At 55.5% G+C, this 22,618-nt stretch overlaps 1 protein-coding gene across 1 annotated transcript; it reads left to right on the plus strand.

Moving 5' to 3' along the window:
- The first annotated feature begins 909 nt into the window (after positions 1-909).
- EMX1 (empty spiracles homeobox 1) lies at positions 910-22,182 on the plus strand. The gene is made up of 3 exons (XM_006261299.4): positions 910-1,328; positions 4,107-4,291; positions 20,752-22,182. The coding sequence occupies exons 1-3, from the start codon at positions 983-985 to the stop codon at positions 20,917-20,919; spliced, it is 699 nt and encodes a 232-aa protein (XP_006261361.1). The 5' UTR covers positions 910-982; the 3' UTR covers positions 20,920-22,182.
- The last annotated feature ends 436 nt before the right edge of the window (positions 22,183-22,618 follow it).

Consider the following 22,618-nt stretch of genomic DNA (forward strand, 5'->3'; position numbering starts at 1 on the left):
AGCATGGAAACTTCTTCTTCTGAATAATAATAATAATAATAGCAACAACAACAACAATAATAATAATGATGATAATGATGATGATTACTGTTGTCGTTCTTAGCTTCACATCCCGCACTATGCACCTCGTGAAACGAGTGGAAACTTCTTCTTCTTCTGCCTGCTGGCCCCGTGGCTCCCACGCGTGCCCCTCAGTCCGGATAGCGCTGCGGGGCTTCCCCGGGTGGGCGGGCATGGGGGCCACCCGCACCCCTGCTCCCGCCCTGGCACCGGGGACCGGGCGCAGGGGTCGCGGCTGCAGGGGAGGAGGAGGAGGAGGAGGAGGCCCCCCTTCTCCCCACCCCGGCCCTTGCCCCGGCTCCGCGGCCGGCTGCACGGAGGGACCCGGGGCCGGGCCGGCCCATTGCAGCGCGCTGAAGCGGAAAACAGACTTTGCGCCGCTTTGTGCCGGGGCAGCGCGGCCCCTCCCCGGGCTGGAGCTGCAAAACGCGGAGCCCGGCCTGCGCGTCCACACACACACACACACACACACACACGTCCCAGGCACGGCTCGGTGTCTCTGCCCGCCCCTCTCTGCGTGTGTCTGCCCGTCCGTGCCCCCACGCGCGGGCTCTGCGCCGAGCCCCATCCCGGGGCGGGGTGGTGGTGGGTGGTGGGGTGATGGTGGGTGGTGGGGTGCCTCCTCCGCGGCTCCAGTCCGGCTTTTCGTGGCGATCCCCGCCCCCCCCGCCCCCCCCAACCTCCGGGCAGGTGAGTCGGGCCAATCAGAAGCGCTCCGCCAGGTGCCGGCCGTATTTGTAGCGCTCCAGCCTGGACGTGGAGCGCACTAGGGGCCGGGGCCGGGCCGGGGCGCAGCGCAGCCGGCTCAGCCCGCGCCCGGGGTCCCGGCCCGGGGCGGAGGTGGGTGGGTGGGTGGGGGGCGGCTCCCTGCGCCCGCCCTCCTCCCGCCCGCCCGCAGCCGCGGAGCAGCCCGCGCCCAGCCATGTTCCCGCCGGCCGCCAAGCGCTGCTTCAGCATCGAGGCGCTGGTGGGCAAGGACACGCAGCTGGCGGGCGAGGAGCCCCTGCGCCCCGCCGCCCTGGGCTACCCCAGCCCCGCCGAGGCCCTGGCGCACGGGCTGCCCGGTGCCGGCCGCGCCCTCTACGGCGCCCCCGAGCTCGTCTTCCCCGAGGCCGTGGCGCACCCCGCGCTGCCCGTGGCCCCGCACCCGCACCCGCACCCGCTGGTGCCGCCGCCGCCGCCCGCCTTCCTGGGCTCGCAGCCCCGCGACCCGCTCGCCTTCTACCCCTGGGTGCTGCGCAACCGCTTCTTCGGACACCGCTTCCAAGGTCAGTGCCCTTAACTCTGCCCCCCGCCCGCCCCGCTGCTTTCTCCCTCGGATGCAGCTTGGTTTTCTCCCCGGTTGAGGATCCCGCGGGCTCCCGGGGTGGGAGCGGGTCTGCCCGGAGATGGGGCTGAGCCCGGGGCCCCGATCCTGGGCACAGGGGTCCGACCCGAGACGGGGGTGTCCTGGGAAGTGGGCCCCTGGGCGTGCGTGTGCCCCACGGGGAATGGTGTCTGCACCGGCTGGGAAATATTGCTGATGATTTCTTCCGGGGATCTGAGCGCTTCATTGCACATTGCTTAACGACACCCACACTTTGTCCTGGTGCGTGTGTGTAAATGTGTGTGCCCGATGGAGAATGAGGTCCGCACCGGTTGGAAACATTGCTGATGATTTCGTAGGTATCTAAACACTTCACTGCATACATTTAATTACACCCACACTTTGTCCTGGGGGGGGAGGTGGGGGTGTAAATGTATACGTGTGCGTGCGTGCCCGATGGAGAATGATGTCTGTACCGGCTGCAAACATTTCTGGTCATTTCTTCCAGGCATCTAAGCACTTAACTGTACACCCAGGATCAAGTGTGTGTGTGTGTGTGTGTGTGTGTACGTGTGTGTCACGTCCAGTTCTCTCGGATGAAATGGAAAAGAGAAAGGCGCGGGGTGGTGCGGAGGCCGCCCGGGGATGCGGGACGCTGAGGCGGGGTGCGGGTCTCCGTTTCAGGGTTTAAGGCAAGAGCTGAAGGTCCAGAGAGGTGGGCAATTCTTCGGGCCGCGTGGGAAAAACTATTCGTGTGTGGACGTGTGCGCGGTAAAGAGTCGTGTCTCTGCCAGGACTCCTAGCACTAAACTAGACGCACACTTTATCCACGTGTACGTGTGTATAAATCTCCGCCCCGCACCGCGGTGTGTGTACGTACATATGTATAAATGCACACAATACCCCGGTGTGTGTGCATATATATGTATGTAGGAATATGCACACAATATCCTGGTGAGTGTGTTTTGTACATACGTCTAAATCCCCACAGTCCCAGGACGTGTGTGTGCATATATATGTAAAAATATATACACACAATATCGTTGTGTGTGTGTGTGCACATATGTATAAATACACACAATATCGTTGTGTGTGTGTGTGTGCACATGTATAAATACACAGGATACCGTGGTGCGTGTGCATATAAAGGTGTGTATAAATATACACACAATACCGTTGTGTGTTGATACATATGTGTAAATGCACACAATACCGTTGTGAGTGTGTTTATACACACGTATAAATACACATCTGTAAATGCACACAGTACCGTGGTGTGTGTGCATATAGATGGAGGTGGAAATATACACACAATACCGTTGTGAGTGTGTTTATACACATGTATAAATACGTATCTGTAAATGCACGCAATGCCGTTGTGAGTGTGTTTGTACACATGTATAAATACACATCTGTAAATACACACAGTACCGTGGTGTGTGTGCATATACACGTATGTGTAAATATACACACAATAGCGGTGTGTGTGTGTTTTGTACGTCCGTATAACTATATAGACAATACCTTGATTTGCATGTGTGTGTGTGTGTATAAATATACACACACAATACCGTTGTGAGTGTGTTTGCACACATGTATAAATACACACGATACCGTGGTGCGTGTGCGTCTGGATGTGTGTGCAAAAATACACACCATATCGTTGTGTGTGTTTAAACGTCTGTAAGATGCGTACGATACGTACGGTTTGCACCACCATACCGTGGTGCGTGTGCATATAGACGTGTGTGCAAATATACACAAAATACCGTCGCGTGTGTATAAATATATACACAATATCGTGGTGTCCGCGTGCATACAGCTGTGTGTCTAAATGCACGCACGCGTGTGCCGGGGCGATCCCGGTTACACGCCGCGCCGCCGCATCCCGCTCGCTTCTGCCCCGCTTGCACACGCGCCGCGGGACACGCGCACACGCAGAGCACGCCGCGTGCATCCGCGCACGGACCCCGCAGCGAGGAGGGAGGGGGTCCGCGGGCACACTCGCGCCGTGCGTGTGCATCAGCGCAGGACGTGCCTGCACCGAGACGACGCTAAACGCGCACCCCGCTGTGCAAACACGCGCGCATCCGCACCGCACCGCACCCCTGCAGAAACACGCGCACACACTGCCCCCCCCCGCCCATAGAAACGCACGTGCGCGCACACACACGTGTGCACACACACTTCTCGCCGCTCTCGACCCCCAGCTGCAGCAACCCGCGGCCCGGTCCGCCCCGTCGGTCCCGGGCGAGCGATGCAATGCTGGCGGCGCGGGGCAGCCTCCGAGGCGGCTTTGTGCGGGAGCCGAGCGCGGATTAGGTTATCTCCCCTGGCTCGTGCAGCTCTTGATTGCTGCAGGGTGGAGGGGCAGGAGGGGTCCTGGGCTCTGCCTGGGGGGCTCCCCTCCAGCCCCTGCACCAGCCCCATAGCACCTCCGCCTGACCCCCGGGGCCAGGGGCAGAGCTCAGGCCTGCTTCAAAGGGACCTGGTGTGATTTATGGGCAGCAATAAGTGCAGTGTCACAGGGCTTTAATTACAGGGCAGGGAGCAGCGCCCAGGGGGTGCATGGGAGGTTGCTTCCCCGGGGCCCGATCCTGACCCCCCTCCACCTGCCTCGGTCTCCTTCCTTCCCCCCCTCCAGAAGCTCAGGGCCCGGAGGGGGCTGGAGTGGGGGCAGACATCGCCCCCAGCTAGGCCTCAGCCAGGCCCAGCCCTGACCCCGGGTTTCTGTCTGCAGGGAGCGAGGTGTCCCAGGAGAGCTTGCTACTGCACGGCCCCTTCGCCAGGAAGCCCAAGCGGATCCGGACGGCCTTCTCCCCGTCGCAGCTGCTGCGGCTAGAGCGAGCCTTCGAGAAGAACCACTACGTGGTGGGAGCCGAGCGCAAGCAGCTGGCCAGCAGCCTTAGCCTCTCCGAGACCCAGGTAAGCGCGGCCGGGGCAGGGAGGGCCTGCACCGCTTCTCGGGCTGTCCGTCCAGCCACCTCCCCATCCAGGCTTGCTCCTTTTTTTTTCACTGTGTCCGTGGCCCCCCAACTCTTTGTCTGGCTCCACGGCGAGCGTCGTGGCAGGCACAGCTGTAGGGCAGGGTCCACGCTGCCAAAAGGCACGCCGCTTTTCTGCTGGGAGCTCGGGGGGGTGGAAAACCCAGGTCGGTGAAGGGGCTTGGATTGTCAGGAGGCGTTTGGACCATGGCGGGGAGAAGCAAGAGGTTGTGGGACTTTGGAGGAGCCCTGGGGAAAGGAGCATTGTCGCTTTCCTAGCGAGGCGAGACGGGGAACGGTGTGTGCATTTTGTAAAATCCCATCCCGTGTGCTCGGGAACTGCCTAGGGAGTGCAAGGAGCACGCAGCCGCTAGCTCTCAGCACAGGGATTAACAGTCATCTTTTTTAATAGGAAGAACAGAATAATGTTTCTGTTACAAGGTGGGCTTTTATTAGCATTATCTTTTATATTGACTGCTGGAGTCTCAGCCAGGGGGGGGGACGGGTAAAAATATTTGCAAAGACGTTTTTCCCCTCCCCAAAATCCCCAGCAAATGCAATCCTAGTCCACGGATTATTATTGATGCCGTCTCCATTATTTTTATAACGAATGCCATGCTAATGACAATCTGCATTGCTAAAACCCCGCTGCCTGCAGACGCTGTCGCATTCATCCGTTTCCCGTGGCACGGCTGGAACCGAACGGTAGTTTTTCTGCAAACACGTTTTTATCATTTTTTTTTTTTTTTTGCCGTCCAGGCCGATGCAAAGAAACGTCCCCCCAAATTGGCTGTGTGCGAAAAGGCAATAGAGATTTATTTTGATTTCAACTTGCCAGTTTTAGAGAAGATTGTTTCAAGGCAATTTGCCTTCTGGTGTTAAGAAAAGAAATACGGCAAGAATGCAGGATTCAATGTGGGTGAAAAAAAATATGCAGCAGAGAGATAAAATACCCACAAGTAAATATGCAGACTGTATCAGACGATATTCCCTCTGAAACGGTGACCGCTGCTCGGTGCTGCAGGGAAGGTGCTAAACTGCCCGTAATGCACAATTATGGAATAATCTGTTGATAGGAAAAGTTTCTCGCTGAGGCTGTTGGGGAGAGAGGCTGATTTATTCCCTGACTCGGGCACGTCCATATCCTTTCGGTTTTGTTCTCCGGTCCAATGTAACTGCAGAGATTTTAATTTCCCATGTGTGCATCCCCCCCTTTTTCTGGAATACTACTAAATCCTGTGCAAACCTGTGTTATTGTGCACTTCTATATAAAATTTGCACGGGGCTGAGCCCAGCCATGTATCTGCACACGCTGGTTCTTGGGAGGATTCGTCGGCAAAAAGTTGTCACAAAACGTTTTGGCGGCATTACTAAAGGAGAAGAACAGGAATATTGCTGCAAGCAGCAGACATAGATATCGATATCAATGAGACGGAGCAGCAATATTCAGATCTGTGTCCAAACTCGCGCTTCACTAAATTAGTAGTTTGGTTCTGCACAGAGCCTTTTGTAATTCTTGACTTTTATTCTGTATATTCGCTATATTTATTTCTTATCTTATATATAAGAAAATATAGATATTGTATATTAGAAAAAAAAAAGATAAGCGTATAAACCGGGACCGATCGGTTCAAATGCCTTTGTCCTAAAGCCTGTGAGAGAGGTCAAAACTTGGCCGGGAGAAAGCCGTTCTTTGCCGTGGTTGCCGTCATACGTGCCGCTGTGTGCCTCCTGTCATTATTCATGTCGGCAGCCGGCTTTAAGAAAAACTCCGAGAGGGTAATGAAAAGAAAAAAGCCAATTAGTTTGGAAAGCAGTATCAGTAAAATATTGCCCAGAGGGTTCAAAGAGTCTTTGGGATTGTCCTGTATTGCCCCTGGCCTAATTGCAATTTGTTCAGAAAATTGAAAGCCCCGTATCTCTGGATCTGGGAGCCTGGGCTTGTTTACAGACAGACACAGAGAGAGAAATTTGTCTTGCGCTCGAGACTGGATTCAGCCGTCACATGTATTTTTAGTTCTCGAAAGCCGGTGGAAACGTTGTGTAGCTTTTTAGCAAGGGATTATTCATCATCCTGGATGAGCTCGGGTCAGAGAGGTTTGGGGGGAGAGACTTCCCTCCCCCCCCCCGAGAAAACCCTGCGGCGGGAAGGGGCGGCTTGCGATCCCTTTTGTTGTACTCGGCAGCACCTCGCTCCGCCAGCCGTCCCACCCGAGTCAGGAGGAGGAGGGTGCCACTAGCCCCAATAAGGGGACGGCGAAGGAGTTGGGGTCCCAAATGCAGAATCGGTGCCGTTTCCAAGGAGAACGCAGAGTTTCTGAACCAGAGGCAGGCTCCCCCCACCCCGTCCCCTACCCCATGTAGCTTTGTGGTTGTTTGAAATCTGTATCTGGTCGTGCACGGGCTGGGGAAAGAAAGTCCTGGCTTGCTCGGAGAGGGAGACAAACTCAGGACGTGAAATCTGTCTAGTATTGTGTGAACGGGCATCGAATTACTGACGAGCAGCCAAAGGCCTGCGCTGCTCAGGGAAGGCGACCAACTCTTCTAAAAATAGGAATTAAAAACTCTAGCTACATCATACTGCACACATACACACACACACACGTTACACACGCACACACCATTTCATGTATTACTACGGTCTGGGTTGTACGGATGTCATGCGTGCACACGCCCGGAGTCCGCTGTGCACGCACACGCTTCCCATCCGAGACGCGGTGACACCGCGGACCGTCCTCGCCTCGTATCCGATATACGTGCTGCCTCCTATGGAAGACGCGGGCACCATTTTATATGTAATACCCCACCCACACATCCCTCTTATATAAAAGGCACGCACTTTTGCACGTGTGAGAAACGCGCAGCCCCATATAGAAGCGCGCGTGCACACATTTTATTTCAGATGAGGGAAGTGCTAATTGCCTCGACGAGCCCTCCCCCCTCGCCGCGTTCAGCAGCTCGAGTCCGGGGCCTCAACCAGCCCAAGGGAAGAGAGACGCGAAGGCTCCCACCTCCGGTCCCCACCAAGACCCTTTCTGGGACGCTTGTTGGCAGCTGTCTCCTCTCCTCCTCGGGACAGGCAGCTGCAGAGATGCACCTGGAGTTGGGCACAGCTGGAATGGCAGGCCACATCTGGAGCAGGCCCCCAGGAAGGTTGAGGGGCTCGAGGAAATCCTTGTCCCTTCCCTTCCCTTTGGGTCCCAGCTCAGCAAAGGCTGGGCACAATATCCAGGGGTGTCCTCGGAGCAGGGGGTGTAGCGTAGGGCTGTTTGCTCCCATTTAACTGAGTTAATGGATAACAAACCTGGGCCGGACACCCTGAGGGGAGCAGAGCCGGACACAGGCATGGGCGAACCGGGGCCTAGACAGAAAGAGGACCCGAAAACGGTAATTTTTCCCCGTTGTCCAATTATTATTAGCATTATCTCTGGTGAAGGGGGGGCTCGATACTAAGTTTGCCCGGGGCTGCCAGGAGCCTAGGTACAGGCCTGGAGGTGAGGACAGGAACACACGTCACGTCGCCAGACCAAGCACAACACATCTGCTCACAGCTGCGTGCAGTTGTGGGTTTGTGCCGATGCCAAGGTGTGTGCAGGATTACATGGCGGCGTATGTTTGGATGTGCGCAGGAAGGATTGCGGTTTTGTCTGCCATGTTGAGGTGTGTGTGCATGGTTTGTGTGTGTGTGCATATGGAGAAGGGAGCTTGATGTGAGTGTGTGTGAGAGACCTTGGTGCTGGGTGTCTGTGTTGCTAGTGCGCTGTGCCCGCGTCGGTGTGCGTGGGCACGGTTGCGGGTTTGAATGGTAGTGTCTGCGCAGTTTGTGCGCTGTGTGCGTCAGTCTGTGCAAGTGGGGCTGTGGGGTTTTGCTGGACACCCGGTCCTTTTGGTGCGGTATCTGTGTCCACGTGTGTAGGAGCGGATGCGGTTCACATGGCACTGATGCGAGCGTGCGCGCGCGTGGCGTCTGTCACTTCGTGGAGGGGGTTTGCTGGGCGTGTAGCGTGCTGCACGTGTTGGTGCAGCCAGGAGGGGCTGTGGCTTGGTGTGCAGGCCGGCGGGGGTGTGGACGGCTGCGTGCGTGGCGGATGCACGCACAACTCGGCCAACTCCACTTTGCACATCTCCGCTTTGCAGGGGGTGCTCCACGCTACCCCCGATGAAAGCAGCTCCTCCACTTTCCCCCCAGTGGGCATCTCAGGGGACGGGTGTGATGGAGGGGGTCCCTCTGGGCGGCCGCGTGCGAGCCGTTTTGTCGAGGGAGATGCGGTGCTCCCGAGAGTTGGGGTGGGGGGAGCCTGTCCCCCCCGAGCTGTGGTTTAGGGCCTGACCCCACTTTTCTCTGCAGGGGAAAATTTTTTCCCCACCTCCAGCAGGAGGAACGGTGTGACCCACAACCCACGAAGCCTGCAGCTCTTTGCTGGGGGGAATAGGCCGGTGGGGGGGAACGACTGCTTGTAGTGGAAGTGAGTTGAGTACAGGCCTGGGAGCCAGGCACTCTCGAGCGCAAACCTGCTTTGGAAACCTTGGGTAAGGCATGCCTCAGTTTCCCTGTCTGTAAAATGGTCGGAGGGGGAGTACACGGGGCGCGTGGGTTCCCAGCACACATGTGCTACGTGCTAGGAAGCTGGAGTGAGATGCATGACGTCGGGGGAGAAAATGTCTGCTCTTCTTCCTTCTTTGCACTGGCTTTGGGTCTGGCTGGCTGCGAAGGCGAGGGACGGAGAGCTGCGGCTGGACTCGCTCTCAGTCCCACCGGTGACAGTGGATGTCGGCGTCACATGAGGCTCGGGACAAAGAGTTGGGCCTGGACGTTGGGAGTAGGTTTTGGACACAAGGGGCACGATTTCCATTAGGAGATGCAAGGTCCCGTCTCGCTGTCCCTGGTGTGTCGGGCACAAGCAGGTCCTTCCTGTCTCACATAGACGCTCACTGTGACGGGCAAGCGGTGGACACGGAGACGAAAGCGCGCGTTCTCATGGGTTGATTTATGTCTATGAAATCATGTAGCAAAGTTGAGAAAACACTTGCCCGGCACTCAGGGAAGGGATTGTGGCGTGAGCCCGAGTCGGGAGTCATGCGGACGGCAGCGTGGCACTTAAAAATTGGGGCCGGTAAAGTTGCGATTCCCAGACTGACTCTCACGTAGCCGCGTGGCAAACCTGGCCTGCGCTATCTGCATTGCTCTTGAAATCCTTCTAAATCCGGCGTGCGTTTAAAGAGAATAGCACCAGTATCAACAATGGCATGTCGACAGCGGGAGTGAGTCAGCACTCCTCTGAGAAACTTCGAGCTCAGGCGTGCTCTTGGTTACCGTGCCCTGAATCTGGGTGACTTTCTTGCTTTTACAAGTGTCAGGTCGAGAGCATAATTCCCGTGGAAATAAGGCTCTGGAAAATGATTCCCTTGGAAAAATATTGCAGGTTTCGTTCTTTCTTTTCCGTCTCGGTGGCTCCACGTCGTTTTCTCCGGTGACAGCCTGACTTCTGCACTCTCCCCAGGAATATAGCCTGGGATCTGGGGAGCAACTTGTCTCCCCCCGTGAGCTGGTGGGAAACCAAGGGCCTCTCTGCAGCCGTGGCGGTGGTTTACACATGCACCAGGAGTAAAAAGGAGCAAAGTCTTTATTTTAGCAACAGCTTCATTTCAGAAATGCAGAGGGAGTGGATTTGCCGGGTAGGAAGGCGCTGGAGTTTCCCAGTTCCTTCCCTGACCGTAATGCCTCCTGCCCCCTTCACGTCCTCATGCCCGCGCGTTTCCCGTTGCAGCCTTCGTGCAGTATTCTCCTGCGTTGTTGCCGTACCGGTGAGCGGTGCTTGTGTTCGAAGAGTAAAGCTTGAGGAGTTTATTTGTAGGATGGAGACCACGAGCTTGCGTTTGGCCGTGAACTCAGCCAAAGGCAACCTCTGGCTTGGTTGCATATATTGAGAACCATTATTTAGTCACCTTGTCGATTATTTGTTCGTCTTTCCCATGAGACCTTCGTTCTGGTTTCAAGACACTGCTTCAAAGGCGCTCGTAGCGTTATGTGGTCTGGTAGCTTGAGACCCACAAGCTCTCCCTGTATCTGGCAGCCACAGTAATGAACCCCTTACATTGACCGCGGTTGATTCCCAGACCGCCGGGACTGTCGCAGGCGTCGCTTCCTGCAAGCTAATAAAGACGGGTGAGATTTCACGAAGCAGGGACCGAGTGTTAGACCCTGGGTACTGCTGTGCTGAGGACGAGGGGAAAAATGCTGCTCAACCAGTGTGGACATGTATGATTTATTCCCGTTTCACCCACACCTGCTCGTTTTGCATGGGCAGAGAGGTACGGGACAGGCGGAGAACGGGCTGACCAGGGCTGTCGTCTGTTAGAAGGAGAATAGGGCGAAACCAGGGGAAATGAAGAGTTTCATTAAGCATCTGTTGCCAGGCTGGCGTAGAGTTAGGATTAGCACTCGAAGTCGGGCAATGATGGGAATGGAGAGAAGTCCGCTGGGTGCAGGGGTTTGTTCGACACCCCTCCTGCGCCGCGAGCAATGGATGGGCAATGCATGACGATCGGTAGCGTTGACCCCAGTGCTTTCATCGTTAACGGTACCGGCTTCCACCACGTGCCATAGAGCAGGGTTGGCATCAGGGGAGAAGACCTCTTCTCCGCCTCCTCTTCTCCAAACCCATTTGGCCCCGTGGATGAGTGGTGCAGGAGGAATGGCTTCAGGTTTAAACTACCAGCAGTCCAGATTTTTCTACTGTTTTGGGGGGGATTTTTGAGTTTCTTTCTGGTTTTCATTGTAACATCAGGCAGCCTGGTCGCGCTGCTTGAGAATTGCAAGCAAAACTGCTCCCCTTGGAGCGACCGAAACGAGAGGAGACACGGCGCGAGTTTTTCCGCCTTCTGTCTCCTGGCCCGAGAGCAAGGCACGTTCACCGGATCGGAAAGGCACGGGCTGAAAACCGATAAGAAGACAGACCTTTTTGCTCTGCGTGTGAATGGGCCGCAGGACGCGTGGCCTGGAGATGTCGCAGAAGCCAAGACCGTCGTGAGAGGGGCTGGATGGAGAATATCCGGCCTTGTAATACTGCGCTGCTGCGATTCGAAGTCAACGTTTTTAATCCTCCAAAAGAACCGTAACAATTCCACTTTATTTATATGTGGAGTTGCTTGTAATCAGGGCCTGACAGTCTTGGCTTTTGCACAGGTGGCATTTTGGGACACGCCGTAAAAATAGCACATCAGCATGGTTTTCAGTAGTTTTAATTTCTGAATTTTTAGAGCATTTAACCCCGTGGGTCCTGCCCTTGGTCCTAGGGTCTCCGGAGGACAGTGTCATAGTGTCACAGACAAGGAGGGTGGGAAGGGATTCAGGAGGTCACATCGAGTGTAACCCCCTGCTCCAAGCAGGACCAGCCCCAACTCCATCATCCCAGCCAAGGCTTTGTCTACCTGGGTCTTCAACACCTCCAAGGATGGAGACCCCCCCACCTTTTGGGGAGCCTGCTCCAGGGATTGTGTAAGGCCAGGTCTTTATCTGTAGTTATTGATTTACATTATGGGAAAAAAGCTGCCTTTCCTGCAGCTGAACCTGCAAATGTGGGGTTGATTTTTAATCCAAGCACTGCAATGGCTAATGCTCAGAGGTCGTTCTTTTTTGGGAGGAAGGAGTAAAACCACGTGCTTGAAGATCTGAACTGATTTCTATTTGCGACCGGGATGGGTTTCATAAGGGACAAATTATTCCATATCATCTCATAGATGCTCTTTTTGTTCCTGGGAGCCACTGTCACCGACGTGATAGTGGCCCGACGGCAGGGTTTGCCTGGGCAAAGCAGTCTTCATTTTCCAGGCAGTTGTGGTGCCAAAATGGATTTCTCTAACCTGAATCCCCTTCAGACGGAGGTGCTATTTAGCACCTGGAGAGCTGCTGCTGAGGCTGGTTTTCAGGAGAGGATACAGACCTGAATCTGATTTCTATGCAAACTCTTAATTGCTCTGTGCCTCAGTTTCCTTGTCTGTAAATTGGGGATAATGTTTTTTCATTTTAAATAGTTTGTGCTTACCTGGCCTCACCTCCCTGTACAGTTCGAGAGCCCCATAATCATGCATGTATGCATCTTCTATAAACACTCTGAGATTAAGGCTATAGGAAAGCCTCGGTGGTTGTTCAGCGCAAGTCTCGCTATACATCGGGTTTTTACAAAGGAAGCCAACGAGCAGTTTTCACACTATCTCCCACTGCCATAAAACATCCGTATGCAGAGGAGAAATGACTTGGGTATTTCCAAGCGGGGGGTTCGATATTGCTTTAGAAACCGGGGACGGGAATGATTTTGCCCGCAGCAGAACTGCAGCCAGCGGTGGCGTGGAAAATAGCCAAGTGCCAAAGCACACAAAGCAAGCCAGGAAGCAAATTTGTGTTGTATCCAAATGCTGCTAAAATATAACGGGGAGCAGAAAACCGGGATCCGGCCAGATCACCCCTGGTCCTGTGTGAACAGATCATGGGATCTTCAGGGATCACAAGGACCTCGGGACTCTGATTTCCCTGGGGAAAGATGCCAGCTGGAAAGCGCTCGCTCGGGGCATTGATTCAGGATCGCTGGGCAGGAACCAGGCCCCAAACTGAATCAGCATCCTGGTGTCCTGCACCCCGGGGTGCTGTTGGTTTTCCAGGGGCACCTTCAGCCCAGCTGACTGGGTTGGGGCTCATGGAGTTAAGAGGGTCACAGTGTGAGGGTCACGCTGGGGGTGTGCTTCACTTTGCAACCCACCCGGGTCCTCCCCTGTACCTCCAGACTAGACGGGACCTTTTCTTCGCTCTAGACATTGCTGGCGTTGGACGTTTTTCTCCTCCTCCATCACTTTTCCACCTCTTCATAAACTTTGGGCAGAAGAGAGCAGTAGCCCGTGGCGCTCTGGATGGCAGCGGGGGCAGGCGGCTGTGGGAAGAGAAAGGGTTGGGCGGTGGGTTGCAAACCTGCTGGAGCTTGGAAAGACCCGAGTTCAGGTTCGGGCACCTTTGCCAGGCCCCGCTCTCAGTGAGTGTTTCCCTCCTGCCTGGGAGGGTTTGTGCGCACGTGGCTGCGAGGTGCACAGACCCTGTCGGCGTCAGGGGCCCTGTCGGACATCATCCCGCATGGAGTGACATTGTGCCGGCCAAGGGAGCAAGCAGCTCGGAGGCAGATGATGGCCATCAGGCCTTGCCATTGACTTTGTTTTGTTGCTCTCATGGCCCAGTCCAAGTGCCAGAGGCTAATGGGAACATTTTGCTTTCCACATTATAAAGGCATTCGGTCCCAGAAGCGCTCTGGTGTGACGGGGCCCATGGGCCTCCACGTCTCTGCTGTAAAATGGGCTGAGAGCTGTGCGGGTGTGCGGGCCCAGCAGGAGCACCGGCTGCCCCACGAGACAAGCGTGTAACTCACTTTCCGGTGTCACAAGAGGCTGGTCCCCGTTGGCTGCCTGTCGCTCCCGTGGTGATGGCCAGTGGCCACCCGCATATCACCTGAGTGTCTCTCGCTGCGTCCCTTGGCCCCAACGCTTGCTTTCCAGTGGAAATGAATGGTGCCCGTGGTGGGACAGACTGGGAGCACTGGATGTCCAGGCTTGTACCGTGAATCGAATTCAAAGGTGGTATGAGGGGCCCGCAGCCCACTGGGTGTGTCTACACATGCGCATTTAATGTGCATTAGCCTAATTTAAGGCACCTTAAGGATGCATGTCTACACAGGTGCACCCTTAATGCACCTTAAAAATGGCAATTTAAGGCTATTTAAGCCTAAATTTGATACCTTCATAAAGTGGGTATCAAAATTATGCGTGAAGAGCTAAATCAAATTAGCAAACGTGTAGTTGCGCTAATGCGCATTAACATGGTGTGTGTCCGTTGACTGGGAATTAACCTGAGTCCCAAGTTGGTCCGCACACCCCCATTAATGTGCAGTAGCGCATGCACATATAGACAGGGAAGCACAGAGGAGGCCACGTGGTGTATGTCTCGTCCATCTCCACCTGCATGTGGCCTGCCCACGTGCGGCCTCCTTGGGTGCCTGGTCCTGCGCCTAAATCCCTCTCTGTTTAGTCCATACTATGCTAGAAAGCAGCGTTGGGCCCTGCTGTGCGAGGTGCTGCGTGGCCCCGGGAGAGTCTGCGATGAAGACTTCCAGCCCTTTGTGCACGGGGACACACGTCCGCGCTGCTCCCTGGGCGTCACGGCTGCTGATGCCGGAGACTGAAATAAAGCTGCCCGGCGTCTCACTCCACTTGGCGCTGGGGGCAGCAGCTTTGCAGCCAGCGGGAGGGGAGCCGAGTTCGAATCAAGCCCCCGACTCCCAGGGTAACGAGTTGCCTTCTGCACAGCGTGGACAGTAGCCCCTGCCTTCCTCTCGGGGGGCCGAGCACGTGGCTCTGGAGGAGCTCAAACCCCGCAGCCACGGGCACAGGACAGGGCACTGGAGAGAGAAAAATCAGCCGTCATTTATGCAGGGAATTGGGCACCGAAGAGAGACCGGGGAGACGGCACCCCAGAGACCTTCCCCCCATGAGCTGTCAAGGCCTTGACTTCAGGGCACTGCTTGACTTCCCTTGGGCCCGTCCAGCTGTGAAATACAGCGGTGTGGACCGTCCCAGTCTCCCTCTGCCTCTCTCCCCTCTTCCATTAAGAGTATCCGTATCTACCCCACCTCTGCTAACTGGGGAAAGGGACCGTCCTGTTCACACTGCCCAAATAATTCAAGCTCTGTTCACACCAGCCGAATCTCCCGCACTTTGTCTCCGAAACCTCCTGGAGCCTAAATCCCTTGGAGACATTGGAGAGCCCGGTCCTGGCTTGTCACCCACCCAGCTCCGCGCCGATCCCTGGGACCCGGCCCTCGGGTGGGACCAGATTGCTCGGGGGCTGGGGTGGCCGGAGTGAAGGTGTTTGCAACGCCTGGATGAGACCCAGGGGCCGCGGTCAAGCCAGACCCTGTGAGCAAAAAGCTGGATCCTGCCTGACGTGCGCGGCTGGGTCCAGCCTGAGCAAGGGAGCCGGAGACGTGGAGGGCTCCGTGCTGCTAAAACCAGGAGTGCTGCAGATGGGAAACAGCTTTGGCTGCCTCGATGGTCCCCTGCCCATCATGTCTGGCCAGCTCCCAGGCTCAGGGGCCGCCGGTGCTCTGTGCAGGCTAAGTGACTCTCCCAAGGGCCTGTGAGGAGGCAGTGGCAGAATAGTCACGCGCTTCGCTCCTCCGAGCCAGGCAGGTGCCCTAAGCCGTGCAGGGCCGGGCTGCAGCAGGACAGACGGATGGTGCCAGACGGATGTCTTCAGCAGACTGCAGCGGGGCGAGCCCTGGAAAGGGCCAGGCGTGCGTTCACACGGGCTGCGATCTCTTCCCATCCACGCACTGGGCTCTGCAGGGGGGGCGGCACAGCGCCGTGTTTGCACGGACCCAGGGTACGAAGGCCGTGGTCAACCTCCGTGGCGGAAGGAGCAGGACGGATGCAACGCGTTCCTTAGCACAGTGCAATAAACCACGCGAGCGCCCGGCCTGTGTGCACGTGCACATGCATGCACACACGGGCCTACGTGTGCACATCCACAGATGCAGGTACACACACACAATAGTGTTACACACCCACAGGTCAATATAACAGGTCCTGGCGTGACCTTGCCTCATCATCTTTAATGCATCATTTGTCACCCCTCAGGGCTGGGCTTAACCCCTCCAAGCCTCAAAGAGCTTTAGGTACCTGGACCTCCAGGGGAGTTTGGCACCTAAGGACTGGCCTGTCTCGCCACGTGCACTGTGCACATCAGGGGCTCTCCACTTCTTTTAGACTTCAGGCACCCCCCACCCCCTTGGTAGACTCGAGCCCCCCTTGGAAAATGCCGGCTCTCAGGTTTTGCTCAAAAAAATCCCAGCGCCATGCTGCTCTTGCAGAGCTCAGGGAGACACGCAGCAGCTCTCTGTGCTTTCAACGCTCTGGATTGCCATGTGAAAACCCCGGGTTTATCTTGTGGCTCCTGCTTGCACACCTAACAGGGCTAACATTGTGTGGCACCCTTGACCCTGGGGTGGAGAAGCAAAGGGCCTGTTGAATTCAGGGGTGGTTTTTGCTCTTGGCTCCCGTGAGATCAGGATCCAGCTCTTTCCCCTTTGGCGGTGGTTTTTCAACTTTGCTTGTGCTTTGCAGCAGGCAGCTAATTCCCTCCTAAGCGCCTGGAGCAGCGGAGCTGGGATAAAAGCTCTTTGCATCTGCACGACAGGAGACGGCTCTGTTCCCTCCAGCAGCCGCTGGAGGGTGCCCCACGAAGGCTGCCAGCATCCCAAAGGGGACAGAACTGCACAGTGATGATGATGATGGTGATGATGCTTCATACTACATGGCACGAGACCGCTTCGTGCCCACGGTGCGCCCCTGCCAGCCGCCCAGGGCTCACCTGAGCTGGCGCTGCGATGATTTGTACTTCTGTTGGTTGCTAGATGCACAGGCACGTGCATCCTGTCCTGTTGACAGGATGTGTGGGGGCCTTTCTGAGACACTGGGGGAGGGCAGCAGCTTCCAGATGTGCTGCTGTCCCGGGCTGAGGGCCTCAGGCTTAGCGACTGGGTGCGTGGAGGGGAGGGGACCCCAGGACCAGGGCTCCCCGCACTGTGCAGCCAGGGGAGGGAGGCTGCAGGCTGCGGAGGCCGGCCAGGCTTCTCTGCAGCACCATCTGGCGGCAACCGAGCTGTCCCGGGCCCGGTTCAGGGGCTCCCCCCAGGGCTGCACCAGCCCTTTAGCCAGGAACCGGCCAGTTCGACTCCAGTTGTGAGCCGGCACTGGCTGGCATTTGTCTACACCCATGGGCCTGCGCTTCCCGGGGCCGGAGAGCTCCCAAGAGCAGCCAGGGATACTTGGGTAGCAGAGCCGGTACCTTGCCTTGCTGCCCATGTTGCAGGTGGGAAAACTGAGGCACAGAGGAGGCCACGTGGTGTGCGTCCCGTCCATCTCCACTTGCATCTGGGAGAGGTTTCCTCTCTCCCTTGTGTTTTGTTCTCAAGAAACTCCATTTGCAGCTTGCATCTGCAGAGACCCCGGTGCCACTCGTTGCCTCTCGGGCTGCTCTGGGCGGGATCCCTTCTCCATCTGCGTTGCCTGTTCCCCTTGGCGCTTTCCCGGCTGCCTCTGAACCCACGGGCATGAGAACTAGCACTGGGAGACCTACCCACGTTTCTGATGCCCACCCCCTGCCCCTGTCAAGTGGAGGTTTCCCTAAGCTCATCACTCAGCTCGGGACTTAAATCCAACAGGTCTCGCTGCGATTCTGGCCTGGTGCTTTTCTGCTCACGCTTTCTCTCTCGTTCTCCCGCCCTCCGTGGGGTATTGCAGCCCTAGTGATAGCGGCAAAATGCAATCAGATGGCCTTGCTGATCTCGAACGATCAGGACCTAATTCTGGCAGGGGAGAGACCCCCTCCAATCCATGAGCCATCGGCAGCCCGCAGTGCCCATGGCTTCCAGGTTTGCCAACACCGGCTCTTTAAACCTCAGATAACTTGGAGCAGTTGGCAGGCTCGTGACGGCGGGTTGGGACTCTCCCCATGGGCATGTTCCCAAATTGGTGGCTTACCCTAGTGTGTGCCCTGGTAGACGCTGCAACTGTCTTCACTGCAGAAAAATACAGCGTTTTAATCTTGTGATTGCTGCTTCCACGTGTGGAGACACGTCACTGTGGTTTGCACGTTGGGTTCGCTCCGTGTGTCTCGGCCTCGTTAGCCTCAGGCCACTTTCACCTGTTTCTTGCCTGCAGAAAAAAATACTAGAGCAATTTTTCTGTCACAGACACCTGAGAGAGACCCGACGGGGCAGGATGTTTTGGATACTGGGGATTTCTATTGGAAGGCTCTGAGTCTAGCTTGTAACTCGTGCGTCGGTGTCTGCACACCTACCCAGGCCAGTGGTGTGTCGCACTGTCACCCTGGTTGAGAATCACTGCTGTAGCTAGGTGAGGTGAGCCCCAGGGGTCAGCTACCTGCATCCCGGCCGTCTCGGGGCTGGTCTGCGCTATGGACCCTCTGTCACTGGGCCTGATTGGGCCTCCCAGTGGGGACATGGCACAGAGCCCTTCTGCCAGCACCACCTGGCCACGTGAACCAGGCTAGGGGTGCATTTCCACATCACACTTAGACCAGACTAAACCTGTATGAATGTTAAGCAGTGTTAAAGTTAGCGCATGCTGTGAGTGGTTGCATGTTAAGGGTTAACAAAGGGTTACGGGTAGGTCTTGCTTGACCAATCTCATTTCCTTCTATGACCAGGTGACCTATCACCTGGACAAGGGGGAAGAGATTGATGTCATACATCTTGACTTCAAAAAAGCCTTCCCATGATCACCTCTTGGCAAAACTGGCCAACTGCGGCCTCGACCTCACCACGATCCGCTGGCTGGGGAATTGGCTCCGCGGCAGGACCCAGAGGGTGGTGGTTGATGGAAGTCAATTATCATGGTGTGCTGTGACCGGTGGGGTCCCTCAAGGCTCTCTCCTAGGGCCTAAACTGTTTAACATCTTCATCAATGATGTGGACATTGGTGTCAGAAGCGGGCTGGCCAAGTTTGCCGACATCACCAAACTGTGGGGTACAGCATCCACACCTGAGGACAGGAGGGTGATCCAGGTAGATCTTGACAGGCTCAGGAAATGGGCGGATGAAAACCTGATGGTGTTCAACACCGAAAAATGCAAGGTTCTTCACCTTGGGATGAAAAACCTACAGCATCCCTATAGGCTTAGCAGTGCTACGCTGGTCAGCACTACAGATGAAAGGGACTTGGGGGTCATGGTTGACCACAAGATGAACATGAGCCTGCAATGCGATGCTGCGGCTAGTAAAGCGACCAAAACGCTGGCTTGCATCCATAGATGCTTCTCAAGCAAATCCCGGGACGTCGTTCTCCCCCTGTACTCGGCCTTGGTGAGGCAGCAGCTGGAGTGCTGCGTCCAGTTTTGGGCTCTGCAATTCAAAAAGGATGTGGAGAAGCTTGAGAGAGTCCAGAGAAGAGCCATGTGCTTGATCAGAGGTCAGGAAAACACACCTTATGATGAGAGGCTGAGAGCCCTGGGGCTCTTTAGCCTGGAAAAGCGCAGGCTCAGGGGTGATCTGGTGGCCACCTACAAGTTTATCGGGGTGTTCACCAGGATCTGGGGGAACGTCTGTTCACCAGAGCGCCCCAAGGGATGACAAGATCAAACGGTCACAAACTCTGCTGCGACCGATTCAGGCTGGACATAAGGAAGAACTTCTTTACTGTCTGAGCCCCCAAGGTCTGGAACAGCCTGCCACCAGAGGAGGTTCAAGCCCCGGCTTTGAACACCTTCAAGGCACATTTGGATGTTTATCTTGCTGGGATCCTATGATCCCTGCTGACTTCCTGCCCATGGGGCGGGGGGCTGGACTTGATGATCCTCTGGGGTCCCTTCCAGCCCAAATGTCTATGAAATCTATGAAACACCATTTCATGCCTGTTCTGCTCTGACTTGCCACTAGAGGGCTGGTGATCAGGGGCGTGGCTAGGAGCCGGGACACCTGGGGGGGGTTTATCCCTGCTTGGGAGTGGGTGGGGGGCTGGGAGCAGTGCACTCTGGGATACTGGAGGACTGCTAATTGCTCATTGCATCTGTGGAGCAGACTGAAGTTACCCTAACACAAGCTAGGTAGCACAGCCCAGAGTTGACCCTCGCCTGAAGTGGCATAACTTTGAGGTACTCAGAGGGCACTTAGCATAAGTAACGAGCTCTGTGTGGACACTCGTGTTTTAAGTGCCCTTAGCATACTAAGGGCACTTAAAACACGAATGTCCACACGGAGCTCGTTACTTATGCTAAGGGTACTCAAAACATGAGTGTCCACACAGAGCTCAGTGTAACATATAACTTCCCCCTAAGTTGCCTGAAGCCACCTCCTGTCAGCACAGCTGCAGCCACACCAAAGGTCTTGCCGGCACCGCCGCATCAGCCAGCGGGTAGCCGATTCCATATCTGTATCCGTAGCTGACACAACGGTGTAGAGCAGCCCAGCTGCCGTTGAGGTTTTGCAGTGAGATGGGAATTGTGAGTTACCACAGTGCAACCACACACTGATTTTACAGGCACGACACAGTTTTGAACACTTGTAGCCTGGGATAGATGTTCGGCGAGTCTCCAAAAAGGCTCTGCCAATGCGCTGCCTGCCTCTTATTCACCGGTAATCAGTAGACTCGGGGGGGGAAAGGAAGTTAATTAAGACCAAAGCCAAACATCAGTGTGAGGCAGAAGCAGTGGTGGGCTGGAGTGCTGGGGAAAGCAGAGGGTCTGCAGCGAGCCGGTCTGGAGGATGGGCTTAGGCTTAGCCCCAGCATATTTCCATGAGAGCTGAGCCACTGACTCCCCCATGCCCCTCTTTTTGTCTCGCCCAGGTGAAAGTGTGGTTCCAAAACAGAAGGACGAAATACAAGCGGCAGAAGCTGGAAGAGGAAGGCCCCGAGTCAGACCAGAAGAAGAAAGGTTCCCATCACATCAATAGATGGCGGATCGCCACCAAGCAGTCCAGTGGGGAAGACATTGATGTCACTTCCAATGACTAGCCAGGGGACAGGCTGCCGGCGACTAAACCAATGAGAGGAACCAGGGGGAGGAAGGGGAAACACGGGACGGGAACAAAACCAGACTCTCGAGACTTCACACAGACAAAAGCAAGCGACCACTGCTGACTTTCCTCCGCGGTGCCCAGGCCCAAAGGAGAGGCCGACAGCCCAGTTCCTCCCTCATCACACGGTTCAGCTCTTCAGCGCACCGGGCGGCCTTTGGAAATGAGAGCTCCCACACAACGGAGGAGGAGGAGGAAGAGGAGGACGAGGGAACGCCAACCCAGAGACTGCGCGCTCCGAGGCAACGAGCCGAGCCGCCCTTCCCTGCCTCTGGAAGCCGTCCGTCAACCATAAGATCCAATAAAAACGTCCACCAAGAAGCTCCATGTACACAACCCTTTTCTGTTTCTTCCTTTTTTGTTTTGTTTTTTTTCCTTCCCCTCTTTTTTTTTTTTTTTACACATTTTTATTTTAACTTATTTTGTTTTGTGCGTGTGTGCGTGTGCGGTCCCTGTCGTAGGTCGTCAACAGCTGTAGCGTGCGTTACTGCGTGGTAATAAAAGCAAAATGGGCTCAAAGGAGAGTGGGTGTCCGTGGGCATGCGTCACCCTTCCCAGACCCTTTCCCAGCGCAGTTTAAGGGGAGGGAGAGACTTTGGAGGTGGAGAAGCCTGATCCATAGCGGGGTTTGTGGCCAAGTACTGGGATCTGGGGGTCTGTACAGCTCTTACCTGGGGCATCTGTTGAGTCTGAGGACCTGAGGATCAGCTCTGTGGGCCCTGACCGTAGCTGGACCCATCTTTCAGAGAAAGGAGCAAGAAACCCACAGCTGTGGGGATGGTCCAGCGGCACGGCCGGGGTCGGGAGGGGAGGGTGGTATTTCTAAGCAGTCAGCCCGGGGTTCGGTCATGCCCTGACGCTCGGGGCTTTATGTGGTTATTTTTAAATCATCCTTAGCATCAGTCTAATCTTGGAGCTCCTGATAACCAAGTGAATCAGCGGTGGTGGGAAAAGCTGATTTGTTTCCCCTTGAAAAATAAATCCACAAAATTATTTAATCCCGTGGGTTTTTTTGGCTTGTTTTTTTTTTTGTGGACGGTTTCGCTTTTCTTCAACCCGAAAGATGAAACAAAACCATCGCTTTTTTTGTGTCCTTTCACCTCGGCGCTCACTTTCTGGGTCTCTGAAAACCAAAATGAAAGCCCAACGGGCGGCTTCTTTGTTTTGTTTAGTTAAAAAAAAATAAAGAAAAAAAAATTTAGACGGCTGTAGTGACACTTTTTTTCCCTTTAATTTGGACAAGATACATTTAAAATATATATATTTTTTCAATGAAAAGCATTGGCCAGCTGGGAGCTAAGTGTGGGTTTTGTACCATTGTACTGAGTCCTGGGTTCAGCTGTTCATGAAACTCTTCCCAAAACTGGAAGGTTTTTATTTCAGCCATGGACCTTCCCCCCCTCAACCCCCCAAAATTGTGTCATTTGCAGTTCTTACACTCCTGTGTTTTAAAACTGGGGTTGGTCATTCAGTGAAGGAGGAGGAGAAAGCTAGGTGGTCAATCACTGCAAACAGCTGCTGTGCAATGCTCCAGAGTCTGGGTGAATCCTTGCGGACGACGAACACGATCGAGGGCTCGTTTCTGGAGGGGTGGCAGGTGGGGACGGGGCGGTTCGGCCCCGGGGATGGGGGCAGGA

This window comes from Alligator mississippiensis, chromosome 2, assembly GCF_030867095.1.
Source record: "Alligator mississippiensis isolate rAllMis1 chromosome 2, rAllMis1, whole genome shotgun sequence".
NCBI classification, from domain to species: domain Eukaryota; kingdom Metazoa; phylum Chordata; order Crocodylia; family Alligatoridae; genus Alligator; species Alligator mississippiensis.

What these genes read in the sequence shown, in the direction of transcription:
- EMX1 (XM_006261299.4), top strand. Translation starts at nt 983, where the DNA reads ATGTTCCCGCCGGCCGCCAAGCGCTGCTTCAGCATCGAGGCGCTGGTG. An exon ending in CTTCGGACACCGCTTCCAAG is followed by an intron (nt 1,329 to 4,106) that starts GTCAGTGCCCTT and finishes TTCTGTCTGCAG; the next exon opens with GGAGCGAGGTGTCCCAGGAG. An exon ending in TTAGCCTCTCCGAGACCCAG is followed by an intron (nt 4,292 to 20,751) that starts GTAAGCGCGGCC and finishes TGTCTCGCCCAG; the next exon opens with GTGAAAGTGTGGTTCCAAAA.